General features: G+C 40.4%; 1 protein-coding gene across 3 annotated transcripts in view; it reads left to right on the plus strand.

Annotated features, from left to right (window-relative positions):
• plcb3 (phospholipase C, beta 3 (phosphatidylinositol-specific)) overlaps window positions 1–15,579 on the plus strand; it is a 56,774-nt gene extending 41,195 nt beyond the window's left edge. For 2 of the 3 annotated variants that reach the window (XM_005927735.3, XM_042223136.1), the window contains exons 14-34: window positions 1,745–1,892; window positions 2,046–2,144; window positions 2,227–2,300; window positions 2,386–2,482; window positions 2,679–2,763; window positions 3,321–3,445; window positions 5,695–5,849; window positions 5,935–6,096; window positions 6,186–6,285; window positions 6,427–6,531; window positions 7,381–7,484; window positions 7,582–7,717; window positions 8,156–8,197; window positions 8,345–8,454; window positions 8,560–8,660; window positions 8,828–8,984; window positions 9,707–9,783; window positions 10,367–10,456; window positions 10,556–10,613; window positions 10,799–10,885; window positions 11,330–15,579. In XM_005927735.3, coding sequence (XP_005927797.1) covers window positions 1,745–1,892; window positions 2,046–2,144; window positions 2,227–2,300; window positions 2,386–2,482; window positions 2,679–2,763; window positions 3,321–3,445; window positions 5,695–5,849; window positions 5,935–6,096; window positions 6,186–6,285; window positions 6,427–6,531; window positions 7,381–7,484; window positions 7,582–7,717; window positions 8,156–8,197; window positions 8,345–8,454; window positions 8,560–8,660; window positions 8,828–8,984; window positions 9,707–9,783; window positions 10,367–10,456; window positions 10,556–10,613; window positions 10,799–10,885; window positions 11,330–11,641 — 2,424 coding nt within the window. In that variant the 3' untranslated portion in view covers window positions 11,642–15,579. The remainder of the gene's footprint in view (window positions 1–1,744; window positions 1,893–2,045; window positions 2,145–2,226; window positions 2,301–2,385; window positions 2,483–2,678; window positions 2,764–3,320; window positions 3,446–5,694; window positions 5,850–5,934; window positions 6,097–6,185; window positions 6,286–6,426; window positions 6,532–7,380; window positions 7,485–7,581; window positions 7,718–8,155; window positions 8,198–8,344; window positions 8,455–8,559; window positions 8,661–8,827; window positions 8,985–9,706; window positions 9,784–10,366; window positions 10,457–10,555; window positions 10,614–10,798; window positions 10,886–11,329) is intronic. The other variant, XM_014335301.2, reaches the window with a different exon arrangement.
• Window positions 15,580–18,711: the final 3,132 nt, after the last annotated feature.

Here is an 18,711-nt window from a genome sequence, read left to right on the forward strand (position 1 = left end):
ATCGGTCCATCTCTAGTTTTGGATGATCACTCTTTCTCTCTCTTTCTGAGTCTCTCTGTTTCTCTAAAAATATACAATTTGTCCCTTTTTATTTATATAACAACTTTGAAGTTTTGTTTTTTTTTTAGTTTTAATGATTACATTTGCTGTTCCTCAAGGCAAATTATTAAGACACTAATATCTTTTTACTCGTCTGTCACGGTGTTACTCAACTTACAAACCATCAAATACGATTGCACTCCTTATGCCGATCAGCTTGTGACCTGACCCGTCATGCTTGGCTTTTGGTTTCACAACGCACAAACAAACAAGAAGTACCAGCTGGTTCAGTCCCAACCGATGGCCTATAAAAAAAATGTCATTACCAAGGTAGAAACATCTCATCATGGGTAAAGCCAATGAGCTCTCTCACAACCTTATTGTTGCAAAACATACTAATGGCACTGGTTACAGAACAATTTCTAAACTCTTGAAGGTTCAAGCAAACACTGTTGAGGCCATAATCCAGAAGTGGAAATGACATCATTTCACCATAAACCAGCAACGACCAGGTGGTCCCCACAAGATCTACAGAAAGACCTGCAGTCAGCAGGCACCATTGTTTCAAAGAAAACCATAAATCATGCAGTCAACCGCCATGCCCTGTATGCACGCTCATCATACAAGGCTGAAGAAGCATGTTTAAAGTTTGCTGAACAACATTTAGACAAGCCTGTGAAATACTGGGAGTCTATAGTCTTGTCAGATGAGACCAAAATTGAACCGTTTGGATGCAATAAGTCACACCATGTCTGGAGGTCAAAGGGACTGCATTTCACCCCGAAAACACCACACTAAGAGTGAAGTTTGGAGATGTGAACATCACGGTGTGGTGTGGCTGTTCTAGCAAGCAGCACTGGCAAGCTTCAGATAAAAGGAAGCTAACAAGGAAGGATGGGTGAATGGAAAATGTACCAAGACATTCTTGATTAAGAATCTGCTGCCATCTGCTAGGATGATGATGATGATGAAATGAGGATTGATGTTGCAGCAAGACAATGATCCCAAACACACAGCCAAAGAAACTTAATTTGTTTTAGAGAAAGAAAATAAAGCTGCTAGAACGGCCCGGCCAATCACCTGACCCGGATCCAATTTAAAAAATCAGGATTTGAAGAGTGTTTGTGTGGATGAATGGGCCAAAATCACACCTTAGCAAAGCATGCGACTAGTTTCTCCATACAGGAGGCTTTTGCTCAGTATTAAATACATTTCAGTATTTTAGCTTCTGCATTTCTAGTTTCAAGAGTCATAGAGGCCAGTTTAACATTACCAAACTGTTGAAAACTGTGACCTTGTTTGCTTTGCTTCTTTTAGCGCAGACTCATTATTCATCTCAGATAAAGGCACATGTGCTTCTTTTTATTGCTCAGCTCATTCAGTTAAGTAAAGATAAGAAAAGATGCTTTATTTATCCCCAAAGCTAGAAAATTACTGTGTTACATCACCTATAACGTTAACCGTAGAACAGCTCGAAGTAAAGTAGAATAGCTTGCAAGAAAACCAAAAACCAAAACGATATAATATGATAAAGAAAAAGGGCAAAACTTGCAGAAAAGAAGGAGCACAAAAATCGTATTTTCTAGTCAAATATGTGTAGCTCTAAAATACCTCTTCTCATTATATTTAAATATCAAGAAGCTCGTCAATGCGACTACATTATTCTCCTCCCTCTGACAGCATGGTGTTATCCTTGTGATTTTAGCTGAGCGAAGGTCACCTGCTGCCTTCGCCGCAGGAATTGATGGGGAAGATTCTTATCAAAAACAAGAAGAAACATCACCATCACCGACCCTCTGAGAGTGGCAGCATAAGGCGCAAAGAGCCAGGGGAGCAGTCTTCGCCTCACAACGGTAAAGTGCAGGCAATCACCCGTTCTCCCCTGCTGGGATAATAACATCAACTTAGCCTTTGTAATGTGGTAAATGATTGTAACTGAAAACGAAGTTGATGTAGACGATCAAAAGAATTCCTGTTAAGCTGATAGTTTGCTGTTGCGTGTGTAGATTGCCCTCTGACAGAAGAGGGAAGCCAACTCCTGTCCAATGGAGAGGAAAAGCTGGCTGAAAGGATGGTGAAAGACTCCGAGCCTCGGAAGTCCATTGGTGGGTTGAAGAAACAAAGGATCCCAGCACATTGTAGAAGTTGTCTTATGTAAAGTTACTTTTTCTAATCACACCCTACCAGGAGGTGAAGGAGAAAGCGAGGAGGAGGAGGAGGACGAGTCGGTGGCAGAGCTGAAAAAGCCAAACTCCGACGAGGTAGGTGCCAGCAAGAGGACTGATGGATTGTTTGACTGGCTGGTATTAGGCTGCTTTATGGATTAGTGGTATCTGCCTCCCGCAGGGTACCGCCAGCAGCGAGGCGAACGCCACGGAGGAGATGTCAAATCTCGTCAACTACATTGAACCCGTCAAATTTAAGACCTTTGAATGGGCAGCTAGTAAGTGTGTGTGTGAGTGCTTAACGGAAAAGGAAGGATGCATTCACTTTATCAGGCAAAAACTGCGAGTGAGAGGAGCAGCCGTGTTTATGGTGTAGCTCATTAGCCAAACAGACTCACTCGCAGGTAGCATCATCTTGTCACAGGTTATTCTGACTTGTTTTTTTCCCCCTTTGCTTCTCATTTCTTTCAACAGAGAGGAAGAGGTTCTTTGAGATGTCATCGTTTGTTGAAACCAAAGGCATGGATGCCCTGAAGAGCTTCCCTATAGAGTTTGTTGAGTATCCTTGCAAGCTTGAATTTAAAAGTGGTAAAAAGGAGTATTTGGGCAAGGTTTAAAAAGTACAATTTATGGCTTCATGAGAATTTACTTGCTGAATTATTATTTACTGGGTGTACTGACTTTCTCAAATCTTAGGAATAAAGATTAAACGCACAAAAACTGCTGGTAGGCATACTTTCCTGTCTGTGTAGTTAGGCGGGCTAGCTTTTCTCCCTCATTTCTAATCTTCGTGCTTCAAGTTAACCGCCCATCAGCTGTAGCCTCAGTTTTAGCGGACATTGAAAGTAGTATCAGTTTTCTCATCTGACTGTAGAAAATCAACCAAACAACTGTGTTTCTCTAAATATCAGCTGCGCTGTCAGTCCTTCTCAACAGTTTTTGACATTATTGATGGAGGAAAATGTCTCATCTGGTTTTGATCTCGACCTTAGACCAAACACCAGTGACTCTTTTTTTTCTGGTGCAGTTTACAGTGTGTAATAAATAAATAGTCTCTGCACATGTGCAACACTCTACCTCTGTATACAGTGTTAATCCTTAGCAGGACTCCTTCAGGTACAATAAGAACCAGCTGAGCCGAATCTATCCTAAAGGAACGAGAGTAGACAGCTCCAACTACATGCCTCAGCTTTTCTGGAACGTTGGATGCCAGATGGTGGCGCTAAACTTCCAGACACTTGGTAAGTTGTGCTACTTTTAGTCTTGGATATAAAGAAACTGAATGTGTTTAAAAGTTAAGCCTAAACTGTAAGACAGCAAACCCTTTGCATTCACATCATGGAACAAATTGGGACTAACTTGGAACACCAAAAAGACTCAAGTATTCAAACCCTAACCCAAAAAATAGTGATGATGTCCTATAACTTCAAACTACCCTCATTCTACATGGAGCTACTTTTATACAGGGTGGGCCATTTATATGGATACACCGTAATAACATGGGAATGGTTGGTGATATTAAAGTCCTGTTTGTGGCACATTAGTATATGTGAGGGGGCAAACTCCTCAAGATGGGTGGTGACCATGGTGGCCATTTAGAAGTCGGCCATCTTGGATACAACTTTTGTTTTTTCAATAGGAAGAGGGCCATGTGACACATCAAACTTATTGGTAATGTCACAAGAAAAACAATGGTGTGCTTGGTTTCAATGTAACTTTATTCTTTCATGAGTTATTTACAAGTTTCTGACCACTTATAAAATGTGTTCAATGTGCTGCCCATTGTGTTGGATTGTCAATGCAACCCTCTTCTCCCACTCTTCACACACTGATAGCAACACCGCAGGAGAAATGCCAGCACAGGCATCCAGTATCCGTAGTTTCAGGTGCTGCACATCTCGTATCTTCACACCATAGACAATTGCCTTCAGATGACCCCAAAGATAAAAGTCTAAGGGGGTCAGATCGGGAGACCTTGGGGGCCATTCAACTGGCCCACGACGACCAATCCACTTTCCAGGAAACTGTTCATCTAGGAATGCTCGGACCTGGCACCCATAATGTGGTGGTGCACCATCTTGCTGGAAAAACTCAGGGAACGTGCCAGCTTCAGTGCATAAAGAGGGAAACACATCATCATGTAGCAATTTCAAATATCCAGTGGCCTTGAGGTTTCCATTGATGAAGAATGGACCCACTATCGTTGTACCCCATATACCACACCAAACCATCACTTTTGTTGTTCCAACAGTCTTGGAGGGATCCATCCAATGTGGGTTAGTGTCAGACCAATAGCGGTGGTTTTGTTTGTTAACTTCACCATTCACATAAAAGTTTGCCTCATCACTGAACAAAATCTTCTGCGTGAACTGAGGGTCCTGTTCCAATTTTTGTTTTGCCCATTCTGCAAATTCTGTGCGCCGATCTGGGTCATCCTCGTGTCTCGTGCTGGAGTTTGTAAGGGTGCCATTTGTGAGTAGCTAATATCTCGCCGAAGGGATGTTCGACTAATGCTACTCTCCAGTGGGCTCTTGCTGAATGAAGCTAGGACAGCCACTGATGTTTCTTCATTAGTGACAGTTTTCTTGCGTCCACATTTTGGCAAATCCAACACTGAACCAGTTTCACGAAACTTAGCAAGCAGTTTGCTAACTGTAGCATGGGAGATGGGTGGTCTCGTAGGGTGTCTTGCATTGAAATCTGCTGCAATGACCCGGTTACTGCGTTCACCAGATATCAACACAATTTCGATCCGCTCCTCACGTGTTAACCTCTTCGACATGTCAATGGCTGTGAACAAAGAGAAACTTGTAAATAACTCATGAAAGAATAAAGTTACGTTGAAACCAAGCACACCATTGTTTTTCTTGTGACATTACCAATAGTTTGATGTGTCACATGGCCCTCTTCCTATTGAAAAAACAAAAGTTGTATCCAAGATGGCCACCATGGTCACCACCCATCTTGAGGAGTTTGCCCCCTCACATATACTAATGTGCCACAAACAGGACTTTAATATCACCAACCATTCCCATGTTATTACGGTGTATCCATATAAATGGCCCACCCTGTACATGCTTTACATGCAATGGGACTCAGAGTGGACAACAAATCTTCATGCCACACAAACATTGTCCCCCAGCACAGGCTGAAGCCACTCAATCGTACTGTTTGCTTGGATTGAACTGGCACCTGAGTATGGGCAACCCATTTTTTGCTGGCCTTAATGGTGACAAATTCAACCGGCCTAAAATTAAGCTTTGAGTCAAAAGATGCTAAATAAACTCTGCAAACACCTGGTGGCACCATCTAAACGCTCTAACAATTATTAATAGCTATGAATAATATGCATTTATCATTACTGTGGTTTATGTATTTGTAAAGTTGTTTTAATTTGGTTGTCTTTCAAAGTCTTTAGTCAATTAAAGGTTGGAATTCTGATGCTGGTTGATACCAATATCTGCTCTGTTTTGTTCTTCCTTACTCTTAGACCTTCCTATGCAGCTGAACATGGGTGTGTTTGAGTATAATGGCCTGAGCGGTTACCTGTTGAAGCCAGAGTTCATGAGAAGGACAGACAAACACTTTGACCCTTTCACAGAAAACATAGTAGACGGCATAGTCGCTAACACGGTCAAAATTAAAGTAAGACATATCCGAGTTCAGTATTTGCAATTTCGTTGCTCCCGTGAGTGAAAAAATGACAAATTTGTAACCCAACATCTACCAGGTGATCTCAGGCCAGTTCCTGACAGATAAGAAGGTTGGTGTGTATGTGGAAGTGGACATTTTTGGACTTCCAGCTGACACAAAAAGGAAGTACAGAACCAAAACATCTAATGGGAACTCGCTGGACCCTGTGTGGGATGATGAAATGTTTGTCTTTAACAAGGTAACAGACGAACAGAGCAGGGTTCGCATATCTTTTAAACCTTTATCTCTTGCTCTCTAAACTTCTCTCGTGGTGTCAACACTCTCCAGGTGGTCCTCCCTACACTGGCCTCTCTGAGAATAGCTGTGTTTGAGGAAAACGGCAAGTTCATTGGACACCGGATTCTCCCTGTTTCGGCTATTAGGCCGGGTAAGGAAATAAACACTCTTGGCATCAAACAGTCACTATCAGAGGCCATCACTGATACTTTATTTGCACTCAGTGGGAACATCGTACATGGTCTTTTACCATCTGTACTAACGTCAGTTATTTATTTCTTCCTCCTTCTAGGCTACCATTACATCAACCTGAAGAATGAGCTAAACCAGCCGCTTATGCTGCCGTCACTTCTGGTTTATACTGAAGCTCAGGACTACATCCCTAATGAACACCAGGGTAATGACACCATGCAAGCATCACTCTGGATTAATATGTCACACAAACAGGCTAAAAATAAACTACATCCACAAACCTTTGAGGCATTTCTCTTTTCTTCTTGCATTCAGCAACGTTTGCCAAATATATCCTCGACCTAGCTTATAGATAACACTTTTAAAGAAGCAACTTTTAAACAATAATTAGTAGCAGATTTAGCTGTGTGGTCACCTGACCACCCTGAAGATGACACTAGCCAGCACATGTGTATAGTTTTGTCTCTAGCCCACTTGCATATGAAGGTGTTTTATTATTTGGTCAAACCATTCTTCAGTGTTTGGATCTGGATTTTTTTAATTATTATTTTTTAATTACTTTCATTTTCTTTATATGTATTGTATCTGTTGAGCAATAACTTTTTGTGGAAATACTTACTTATCTAAGTCTCATACCTTTTTAGCTAAAAAAACAGAAGTAGAAATTGAAATTGTTACCTTTAGCTAACATGTTTGTCTTCTCTGTTTGTTGGCTAGTTGTTATGATATGCTATACATGGCAACATGTGGCTTTAAAGGAACAATTTTAATAGTTTAAGGTTAGTTTTGAAATTCACTTATTTACTGTTTTCCTGAAATTAAACTGTTTACTCTACAGACATGAGCGGTATCAAAGTTAGCAACCAGCTAGCCTAGCTTAGCATGGCAAAATGGAGGGCAAAGGCTAGCATGACTCCCACAAACAGATTTAAAAAATGAATCTACCCTAAAAATGAAAACTATTCTCATATTATTATTTTGTCAGCCATGTTTACAGCACTAGAAGTTACACTAACCTGTATATTGTTTCATGGATATCTGTGTGTGTCTTCAGAGTATGCAGAAGCTCTCACCAACCCTATTAAGCATATCAGTGAGAAGCACAAGAGAGAGACACAGCTAGCTAGTCTCTTAGAAGACAACAGTGAGGTGAGACAGGTATGTTGATCACATTGGTTCCCCCACACTCTACTTTTGCTTTCGCCTGTACACTTTTATTGTAGGTTTTAATTCATTACATGCCATTTTCACCCAGCCTCTCACCAACCAGCCCAAAGAAGGAGAGAACAAGAGAGAACTCAGTCCAGGATTTGGAATCCCCTCCCCTTCCCCAACACCCCATCCCCCCCCAAAGGAAGATCCTCCTGATGTCATCAAGTTACCTGCACCAGGTAGTCACAAACCTTGTCTAAATGATTAAGTGTATAAATTCTACAGACCTGCACATGTGTTTGCTTGTTATAGTTGCATCTATAGCGTAATAGAAATTGTGATATCTTGAAACTGTATTGCTGTGTATTAGCACTGTGCAGTCTTGGTCCAAGACTATTGTATGTTGAAATTACCTAACGAAATATGTTCACATATATGTCTTTGATAAAGCTGTGAAATGACCTACTTTCACTGTGTGTGTAATTCATCCATGTCCGCTATGTCAGTTTTTCACAAGTTAAAGCATCAGGCTTTTCAAAATAAGACTTTTACAGTCCTTTTTTTTTCTAGCAGGGGCATCAAGTTCTGTTTATTTGCATCTGAGTCATTCGTCCATCATCCATTTCATGCGCCCTGTGTGTGTGTCTCCTCTTGTGTTTATTTCTCTTTGTGCGTAGTACAATCTCAGAAGGAGGACCTCATAGGTACTGTCCTAACAGGTAAGGTCATCCCAGCTTATTCATTTCACTCATTTCACAGAAATCTCACACACAGCTAAGTGTGCAAAAATTATTTTGTGGTCAGGCTGGCCAAGATGGAAATGACAAGTTTACAGCAATATTTACGCTGGTTTGTGTGTTTGTCAGATGTCAAGGTTCAGTCTGTAGAGGAGCTGCAGCAGAATAAACATTATGAAAAGCTCCTTAAAAAACAAAGAAAAGAACTCAAAGAGCTGCGCAAGAAACATCTGAAGAAGGTACGCACAGACGGATTTAATTATCGAAACTAGTAATTGAAGTATCAGTTTGTTGCTTGTTGCCTTTGTGCTGCAAAAATAAATTGGTTTTTGTGGTTTGTGTAGGTGTCTAATCTAAGTAAGGACCAGAAAACCCAGCTTCAGTCTGACACCCAAAGGAAACGCAGCCAGATTGAGAAACAACTCAAACGCAGTTTCAAGAAAAGGTAAGGATGGACATGGGGGGTAACTGGGCAATTTTTCCCCTGATGTTGGGGGGAAAAATCCTAAAATATGAAAAAAGGAACCAGTGATGGAAAATAGTTTTTCAAAAGAATGCTAATGAAATGTGTTAAGGAGATACTGAAATTGCTTACCTGAAATTGTACCTCAGTGAGTCCCAGGAACTGGTGCAGAGCGAGTTGGCTGCCTTGGATGATCTGGAGAAGCAGAAGAATCAGCTGAAAGAGATTCACATGCAGCAACTCCTAAAACTACGTGAAGAGCTTTTTGCAATCGAAAGAGAGAAGCAAAAAACACACCTGCAAGAGGTAATCTCTCTCTCATAAACGCACACACACAGCTCTTGCATGTACAGTGCTGTGAACTACTAGTACTTCCATAAGATTTAAAAGGGTAATTGTAATTGGTAAGCACATGCCAGGCTGCTAATCAAGCGCACTTGATTATTTATCATCAGGTACTGTGAAAACCTCCAGAAAAGCGAATGTTTTGTCAGTTTTCTGTGCTGGAGCATTCTCGTGTGTGTTAACACAATGCCACGATCTTCAAACCGTGGAATGCTCAGAGAAACTACCAAAACTTCATCTCAGGCTCTGCAGACCTCAGTTAGCGTGTTAAATGTTAAAGTTTATGACTCACACCCAGCATGGTGGTGGAGGTGGGATGATTTGGGTTTGCTTTGCAGCAATAGGACCTGGGTACCTTGCAGTCACTGAGCTAACCATGAACTCCTTTGTACACCAAAGTATTCTAGAGACAAAAGTGAGGACATCTGTCCAAAAGCTAAAGCTTGGCTGAAACTGGGTCACGAAACAGGTCATTGAGCTCAAGCACAGCAGACAACCTACAACAGAGTGCCTGAGTAGTTGTGTCACAATGCGCCAATCAAAGTCCAGACCTCAACCTGGTTGAAATGCTGTGGTGTTACCTTAATAGAGCTGTGCATAAACAAATGTCAGCGATTTGAAGCAATGTTGTAAAAAGTGCAGTGATTTGCTAACAGGTCGTCTTTTCTGGGCTGTGTTTCTAGGCCCACCAGAAGTTGAAGGAGATTGCCAGCGAATGCCAAGCAGCTCAAGTGAAAAAGGTCAAGGAACTATGCGAGAAGTACGTCGGTCCATTTCTACCACTGGGGGGGATGTTGCGTGTGTCAATCATGCAGGCATAGTGTGAATGTTCACTGCTAGACGGACGAAGATGTATGTCTTTTTAAATGTTTTAAAATCCCACCAACGTTCCTGAAATCAGTACATTAAAGGACTATTAAATGGATATTAAATGCTGGATGCCACAGCAGCTAAATATGACTTATGGGTCATATGTGTCTATCGAACTGAAAACACCACATCTGAGCACCAATATTATAAAAACCTCTGCACCAATTTTTTATAATACACTTGTTTGAGTCAACAAAGTGTAAAATGCAGCAGCCAGACGTCTTACTGAAACCAAAAAAAGACGCTCCTTTTTTAGATTTATTTCTAGTTTTTGTTTTGTTTTTATTATGTTATTATAATTTAACATGAATGATCAAATGGAAAAAGCTGAGTCAGAAGGAATTTGTATCAGATGTTTGGGGGATGACAATCTCCTTTTAGCTACTATGGTATATTTCATTTTTGCTTTATCTGCAAGATTGATTTGATAGTCCTTGTTTGGACCTACTATCTGTGTGTCACTGTGTCTGCAGGGAGAAGAAAGAACTCCAGAAGATCCTGGACAGGAAACGACTAAACAGCATCAGTGAAGCCAAGAACCGTGAAAAAGACAAGGCTGAATCGTAATAATTTTTTTTAAGCATTAGTAAAGAAAAAGTCAGCCTTATCTTAAAGAATTGAATTCCTCACTCTTCTTTTCATCCTTATATTTTTCTCTTTAGGGAACTGAATGAGATCAACAGGAAACACATTCAAGATTCTGTCTCTTTAATCCGTGGGGTAAGTACTCGCCCTAGCACACACACACTTCATCTTTTATCACCAGCAGTCCATTTTTCTTGTTTATAGCTCATATTTCTATTATTGATATCAACTTCAAAGTACTTCCTCTGTCTTTGTTTTTTTTTGTTTTGTTTTTTTTAATTCAACGTTTTGCCCTTTTCTTTTTCCTTTCTGTATCCCAGCTGGAGGAAGCGCAGACCAGGAGAGACGACAAGCTGCTGCAGAGGCATCGGGACGTCCTACAACGCATAGACGAGGAGCTTCCACAGGTGAGCAAAAGAAGCAAGACTAAAAAAAGTTTGATCTGCAAAAAATCCCCAACTTGTCTAAAGTTAGAAATACATCTGGCATCTATAAATAGAAATAAAAAAATGACTTGTGGACTGGGCTGTTGTCTTGTTAGAGCACATAGTGCATCCATAAAAACTCAAAGATAAGCCCAGGGGTTTATTTTTAAACTCTCACTTTAGGATCACAAAAATGAAACCAGTGCGGAAGTTCTTTAAACCTGCATTGTTTCTAGTGACCAGTAGGGGGCGACTCCACCGGTTGCAAATAGGAGATCAGCTGTTTACTGATGGTTACAGCTATCTTTTATATACAGTCAGTTTCTTTATTCCAGTCATTTCCTGTTGTAGTCTCACACAAAAACAACAAATTTACCCAAGCTGAAATGAAAATGTGTTAATATTTTGCCTCCGTGTCGTCTGCAGCTTAAGTCTCAGTTGGATCGGAAACTGGAAGAGGAGTATCACCGCCTTCCCGAGGAGATCTGCCAGCACCTACAGCTCGAGCTGCAAAACAAAAATCTCCAAAAGAACGCGCTGTTCTCCGCCTTGTCCAATCATAGCAGTCCCAGTACAGGCTCGGGCCCGCCCTCCAACTGCTCCACGCCCTCTAACTCGTCAACGCCCAGTCGGAGCACTTTGCACAGGAGCCGGGACAATAGCACCGTCTCTCTGGCCGATTCCACTTCCTCGTCCACCACGCCCGTCTTGTCAGACGCAGAAATGTCGTTCAATTAAAACTTTTACTCGTTCAAAGGAATATACAACAGGGGTCTATAGTGATTGTAATGTGGGATAGTAATGATGTAGAATATTTACTAATTTTATTCTTTCTTTTTAATCCTGACCTTTTTTGGTCTTGTCTACAGAGCTATATTATTTTTTATTTTGGCCGTTTTTGTCAGAAAACTCATTGTGGATTATGTTGGAATAATTCATAAGAATCGTAACCAGAGCTGTTTTGTTTCATTGTTCTTTTCTTGTCTTGCTTTTAATGTCGCCCCCCCCCCGTCATTCCTATTGTTTTGTGTGGTCAGTCATCTTTTTTTCCAGGCTTATAATGGCTTTAACCTCTTTTGTGGACGTTTCTGGAAAGCTTTAACCTGTGCAGAGGGGGGAGCATAATTATAAACCACATAAGTAGCTCCCAGCTGCTGAGAGTAATGGTAAAGGGGTACTTCTCACTACAAATTTGATCAGCTTTATTTCTTCACAGCTTTATCTCCTTGAGAAAGACGGGGAAAGGAAACAGCCAAAGGAGATTTTTATTTTTCCCAGTTGTTATGAGGTTAGAAAAATGCATCCCAGATGTGAGCATGTGAGTATCAGGACGGATAAAACGGGAAAAGGGTGATTTTAAAATTCCATTACAGCTGAACTTTTAGCTGTAATGACAGCGGCTGAGCAGCAGGTGGTGCTACAGCCATATCCATTTTATTTTTTTAAAATTGGTGATTTGAGCTGTCTGTGCATGCAGCCTGATAATCCTATTAGACTGTACCCCAACACACACGCCTGCACATGCACACCTGGATTTGCCGCGTCATCGGTGGGGATGAAGCCTCTGCCCTTTAACCCTCCATGAAATTGCAGCCAATGAGGAAGGGGCAGAGGAGGGAGGGGGCATGAGCGCACATCCATCTGGCTACAAATTATGAGGGGTTTTGGTGACGCAACACTCGCTTTCTAAAACATGTGGGCATCTCTCTCGACACACATACACAGTTTATTGGTTCAGAAACCCAAAGTCTCTAAAATCCTCATCCCATCCAATCTGCTCCACATAGATGCGTATTTAACGCACAATAGGGACAAATCAAAATAATTTTTTCCAAATATCAGAGATTACGACACTCAAGGGAATTCGAGTGTGTATGTGTGTGTGGCCAGAACTTAATCTGTTGATGAGGCATCTGCTTGTGGGGACAGTAATACTTCCTACTAAATGGGGAGAGTTGGTGTGTATGCACTTCTGTTGGTGCAGTTAGTTTGACTGGAGAAAGACATCAAAAGCTAAAGTAGTGTCATTACTGTAGACGACAGTCTGATGATGACACAGAGCGGCACTATGACATCTTAATGTAAAAATGCACTCATTTTTCTTCTTTTTTTTTAAATTAAGGCTTTCTATTAGCGTGGTATTAATTATTTAATGCTGCTTGAACTTCACTAAAGCCTCAAAAATACCACTTGCATGTTTCCATTTTTTTTTTTTAAATGGACATAAGGTACATGTAAATTTTATGTTAGCTTAAATATGCCCTTCCCACACAGTTCCTTCACTGTATTGGATAGCCAAAAATGGTGTGTGGCATTGTGATGTACAAACTTAATGGTACATTTAAGTTAAATATCAGTTTCTGTCTCTAGCAGAGCTCCCTGTTTGGCTGTATATATTTTGATTTTTGCTTTTGATTTTTTCCTCTTTACTTTTTTGTCAGTTTAACAGCAGCGGTCTTTGTTTTCTTTTCTCGTCCTCATCGAAGGGGGAAACGATGGTACTTTCTTTGTGTACCGTGTAGGTATTTAGCTGTATGTGAATTTTACTACTGACCACAAGTGCTGATGAAAGATGGAGGTGAGAGAGGTCAAAGACGGCTGAGAAGAGAAACGTGGGTTTCATTTAAATGTTTTCTCAAAGAAAATAACTATTGGATGACGTTTTGGGAGTCCTGTCTTGTCCTCTCCTGCGTCCATCCTTCGATGAGCACTGGCTGCCTGTATTGTCTGTCTGATTGCCCCCTTCACACACATCATGTAAACTGTCATCTTTTGAAACTGAATTTTATACAACTTTTTGTCTTTTATTGTGATTCAAGTCTTTATTGATGAAAGACTGTGTCTATTCAGGCTGCTGAAAAATGAAACCCTTCATATCAAGTCCCCCATCACAGACTCAGTATGTGTGTTATTTTTTTGGCATTTTAATATATCTGACGATTTAATGGCGCTGTTCTTTGTTCTCAAAAAGGAAATCTCTGAAACTAATAACAGTTTTGCTTTGGTTGGTTTTTCATACAGGTCAACAGTAGGATAGCCGCGACAGGCTCTGATGATTTTCTGTGCCATGCTCCACAGAGTAGACCTACATGTGCATGCTTATTTGTGTAGTGTGTTATAGATTTGAGCCTTTATTTCCAACGTTGGTCTCAGAGGTGAAACTCACCAGTCTCAAATAATTTTACTTGCCAAAAATATCAACATACTCCTCGCAGGTCGTCTGTTTTAAAGGTCAGCTTAGTCCAAGCAATTTAATTCATTACTTTTTATAGTGCCAAATCACAGCACAAGTCATCTCAGGGCACTTTACATAGTAAGATCGAAACTATAATATTTTAAAGGGGGGAAAAAAAAACAAAGAGTTAAACACTTGGCAACAGTGGCAAGGAAAAACCCCCTTTTAACAGGAAATGACCTCTGGCTTGACTACGCCCACTGAGGCTAGCCATCTGCCTCAGCTTATTGGGGCTGAGGGAGGAGCAAAGAGAGGAAAAAAGCACTGAGAAACAAAAGTCAAACACATTCCATATCCAGTTAACACTATCTAATGTCCTTGAACATCATAAAGTCATGACTATTGGGTACTCGAGGTTTTTCCATTCCTGTTTTTGAGGAGAAACGTACATCCCATTCTTCATCTCTTTATGTTTAAATGCACTTTTACTCTATTTTACGTGTATATAAAAACCTTTAGTTCCTGTGACGCCGACATCAATGCAACTACTTTCTAAGGATTTTACTTTTTGTGTAACGTATCAGCCGTTGTTTATTTTGTGTACAAGAAAGGTTTTCCTCTTTGCACTTTGAGCTTGGATTTATTTTGTACTGTTCTTTTGGGTTTTGGATGGAAAATGTCATCGCATCCTAAATGAGTTTTTAGATTTTAAAATTTTAGTGAGAAATCAAACACAAATCATGCACCGCTTGCCAGAAGTGACATTTCTAAGCAGATCTGAGATTTCCATGTGGAACTCCAATTTAATAATGCAACTCTTTTCTCTGCTGTTCACAGGAAATGTATCTGTGTATGCAAGTGAATAAGTAGGCTACAGTATTTCAAATTCGTTTTTTCTTTTGGTGCAAAGCTTTTGATATGTGGACTCTTACTCTACTGTAGAAATTCATGTTGTCAATGGCTTTACAGATGATGTACAGTGTCTTTATAGATGAGCTAAGACAAAGATTTTAAAACCGTTTACAGATGTCAGCTTAATATTAATTTATTTTAAGTATATGGGTGGGATCACCTTCTGAGGCTAGGGGGAAAAGAGGAGTCGTCCAGTCTTCTTAATATAACGATTATAGGATGTATGTATCTCCTCCTTCATGAGTGGGCCAGTCTTTGCACGAGCATCGTCACACGCTGAGATTAACATTTTATTATAAATCCCAATTCTTTTGATTTCCGTATTTTTCATCCCCTGCAAGTGCAATGTTAAATTGTCCATGTGTGTTTAGGTGTCAACATATGTCGCCCATATGTAACTTTGAAAAATTTGTATCGTTCGTGAAATTTTATTTGATTCACCCCTAAATATGGAATGAAGAATTTGAAAAAACACCGCCGGCCTGGCAACAACCACCAGTAAGGCAGTGAAACAATTATATTTTGATAGTTTGGCATGTAAAGGGTAGCAAGTGAAAAATAAATGTAAAAGTATTTGCATAGTCTATTTAAAAAAATCAGATCCGTACAATAGTTAATCAAGAAATTATAAAAATCTGTGTTAATTTTATAATTTTCTTAACGGTGTCTAGATCCAACAGCTAACATTTTTCCAGTTCTTCAAGTTTGAGTAGATGCCTAAATGGGAATATATGACCCAGTATATGGCCCAGTTGAACCTTGTGTTTATAGCAGGTTCACAAATGTTGCCGATCATATAGAATTTCTATGATGAAATCCGCTGTTAGCATGCTAATATTTGCATTTAGCCCAAAGTATTGCTCTGCTGATTACAATCTGACGTCAAGATTTGACATTTTATTTTGATCCGACTTTAAATTATATTGGTTTAATACCAAATTTGAATGCTAAAGAATTAGCATCTTTGCTAGTCAACGGGCTATTAGAGTTAATACGGTGGTCAGATTTTTTACACAGTTGATAAAACTCTAAAGAAGTCTTTTAAATTATAACTATTTCCTCAATCAGGATCTTTAATTCTTTACCGTGACACTGTTTTAGTCGACTGCATCATTATGCTGCTTTGGCACACAGTCAGGGAAGAGAAGGCCAGTCTGTGCGCTAATGCCGTTAGCTAGTTTCCTTCCCAAAGGCATAGAGCCCCTGGGGTTGTTTTTTTTTTTTTTTTTTTTTTTTCGTGTCAGCTTTGAGCTGTAACCTTTTGTTTTTCTCCCACTTACCTTAAAAAATCCCATTCAAACAGACCTGGACACTACTGTGTTCTGACACAAACACATTAGCATAACGCTGGACACTGTTCACTTTAGCATCATGCACAAACACTGCTCAACTTTGTTCTTCGCAGACATTTGGTGTGACTCTGCTCCCTCAGGCCGGCCCTACAGCTTTTGGCTGTTCTGTCCTCCCTCCCTCTTCAATTCCTTTTGCCTCAGTGCCCCATTTCCTTGCCTCCAGTTTCACCCAGTAATGAGACCATCTTTCACTTTTGAACCAGTTTAATCAAAAACTGCAGCTGTGTTTGTACACATCAGTTAGTGACAGACAGCATGTGATATATTAGACAAGATGTGTAGCCAGTCTTGTTCACACTGTGTATGTAGTGTATGACTGTGAGATATAAAGGGAATACTATACAATGATCTGGATGTAATGCTATATTGTTCGTTCATAACTGATATAAGACTGAGCATTGAATAATAAATGTCTAACCTCCATTGATGGGCTGTAACCTTTCCTGATTCATTTGGTTGGTTTTTGCGATGGATGGTAATTGTTCACCATCACCAACAAGTCTGCAACATCTTCCTTTCTGCTGTTGGTTAATTTGACATTAATGTAGTTTTTTCCCCCAGGATTTTGAGGCACATACAGTACCTTCCATTCATTTGTAATGAAAAGTGTCTATTATTTAACACCTTTAGTTGTGTAATGGGTTTTGAGTTAATTGAATATGACTGAGGCAGAGCATTGCCTTCACACCCTCTTGAATTCAGACTATTTACAGCAAGTAGAGATACTGAATTGCCAAGAGAAACTTCCTCAAGTGCTGTAGTACTAAACAATAAACTGTTGTGCTTGATTTTAATATAATCTATCCATCTATTCAACAGTCTTTTTAACCACCTATCCAACCAGGATCACAGTGTGGCTGGAACTTAGCCTTGCTAACATTAGAAGGTAAGGCAACGTAACCTGGAAAGGATGACACTCCATCACGGGTCCAACAGTTTTCACTTTACTAATACACTAATATGTTTTTGTTCATTGTGGATTAAAATATTCTGCCAGTCTAACTGCTATAGTGCAGGTACACTTTGTAAATCTGTGGGTACCCTTTGGTGTCTTTTGGATCCAGTGGGTTGTAAGGTGGGCCGCTGTACATGGGCTTTGTTGCTGATATTCGAGCCACTTTCTCAAGTCTTTTCTGATCAGTTTTGAACTCTGGCAGGGTGCATTGACCTGCTGAGAGAGATTGCTGCTGCTGAGGAGTGCTGTTGCCTCCCCAAGTTGGTACTTAGTCTACAGCAGTGTTTATTAGGGTAGGAAATGTCAAAGCAACGATGGCAATGATCTGATAAGAACAGACAACAGAGGAACAGCTGTTGTTCAGTCTGTACTTGGGTTTGAGTGAATCCATAAGACACTACACGAAGTGAAAGAACACTAAACGTGGTGAATTTACTGTATTTGCCTCTGAATAGTAGAAAAGTCAAAGTATAGGATACTGTAAATTGGAAATACCCAAGAATGGTATCATCTAATTAGGTGAATCTAAACAGGAAAAGAATGATTGAAACGGACAACGTCATTTCCTTAATCTTCATCATAATCGGTGCCGTTCCGCAGCTGTGCCTCACCTCTGACCTCTCTTTAGGAAACAATCTGCCCAAGGACATCAATAACAATATTAACATCATAAAGACATGATCAGAGCAGACAGGAGCAAGAGTCTATCCTAAAGTCACCGAGTGCTTGAATGAAAAGTAAAAACACATCTCATGTGGGGGAGGTGGCCTGTCTTGCTTTAGAAATAGCTCAAGATGAATGCAACTAACCTTGTGGTCTTGAAGTAACAAAAATGTCAGTCATTACTCTCTCTGAGCCTGCCTGGTTCACTCAGTATAATGCACACATGTTATTGCCCTGATGCATTATTAAGAGAGAGCAGCCTTCAGCCTCCCCTCTTAAAAGTAGTCGTTTTATATCTGATAGAGCACATGGCAACAAAGGACTGTTACAGGCACTGGGTGCTGTGCACGTGTTGTACTCTGTTGTTGTACTTTTTCTGCTGACTTGTACTGTATTTGTGTGTGTGTGTGTAACCCTCTTTGACTGTGTCACAGTCAAAAAATGAAAGGAACACTTTTTAATCAGAGTATAGCACCAAAGCAGTTATCCTTGTTGGATATTGATCTGGTCAGATAAGTAGCAGAGGGATTTGTTAATCAGTTTCAGCTGCTTTGGTGTGAATGAAATCAACGACAGGCTCACTAGAGGGGCAACAGCACGATGCACGTGGAGGCCACTGACATTTTTCTGTCCTCATCTTTTCTGACTGTTTTTCTCTCGTTTTGCATTTGGCTAGGGTCAGTGTCGTTGCTGGTAGGCACTCCAGAGGTTGCACAGGTGGACATGGATGTAGAACAAGGGTGGGCAACTC

This window comes from Haplochromis burtoni, unplaced genomic scaffold (assembly GCF_018398535.1).
Source record: "Haplochromis burtoni strain Fernald_Lab_line unplaced genomic scaffold, NCSU_Asbu1 Contig_102, whole genome shotgun sequence".
In the NCBI taxonomy this organism is placed as follows: domain Eukaryota; kingdom Metazoa; phylum Chordata; class Actinopteri; order Cichliformes; family Cichlidae; genus Haplochromis; species Haplochromis burtoni.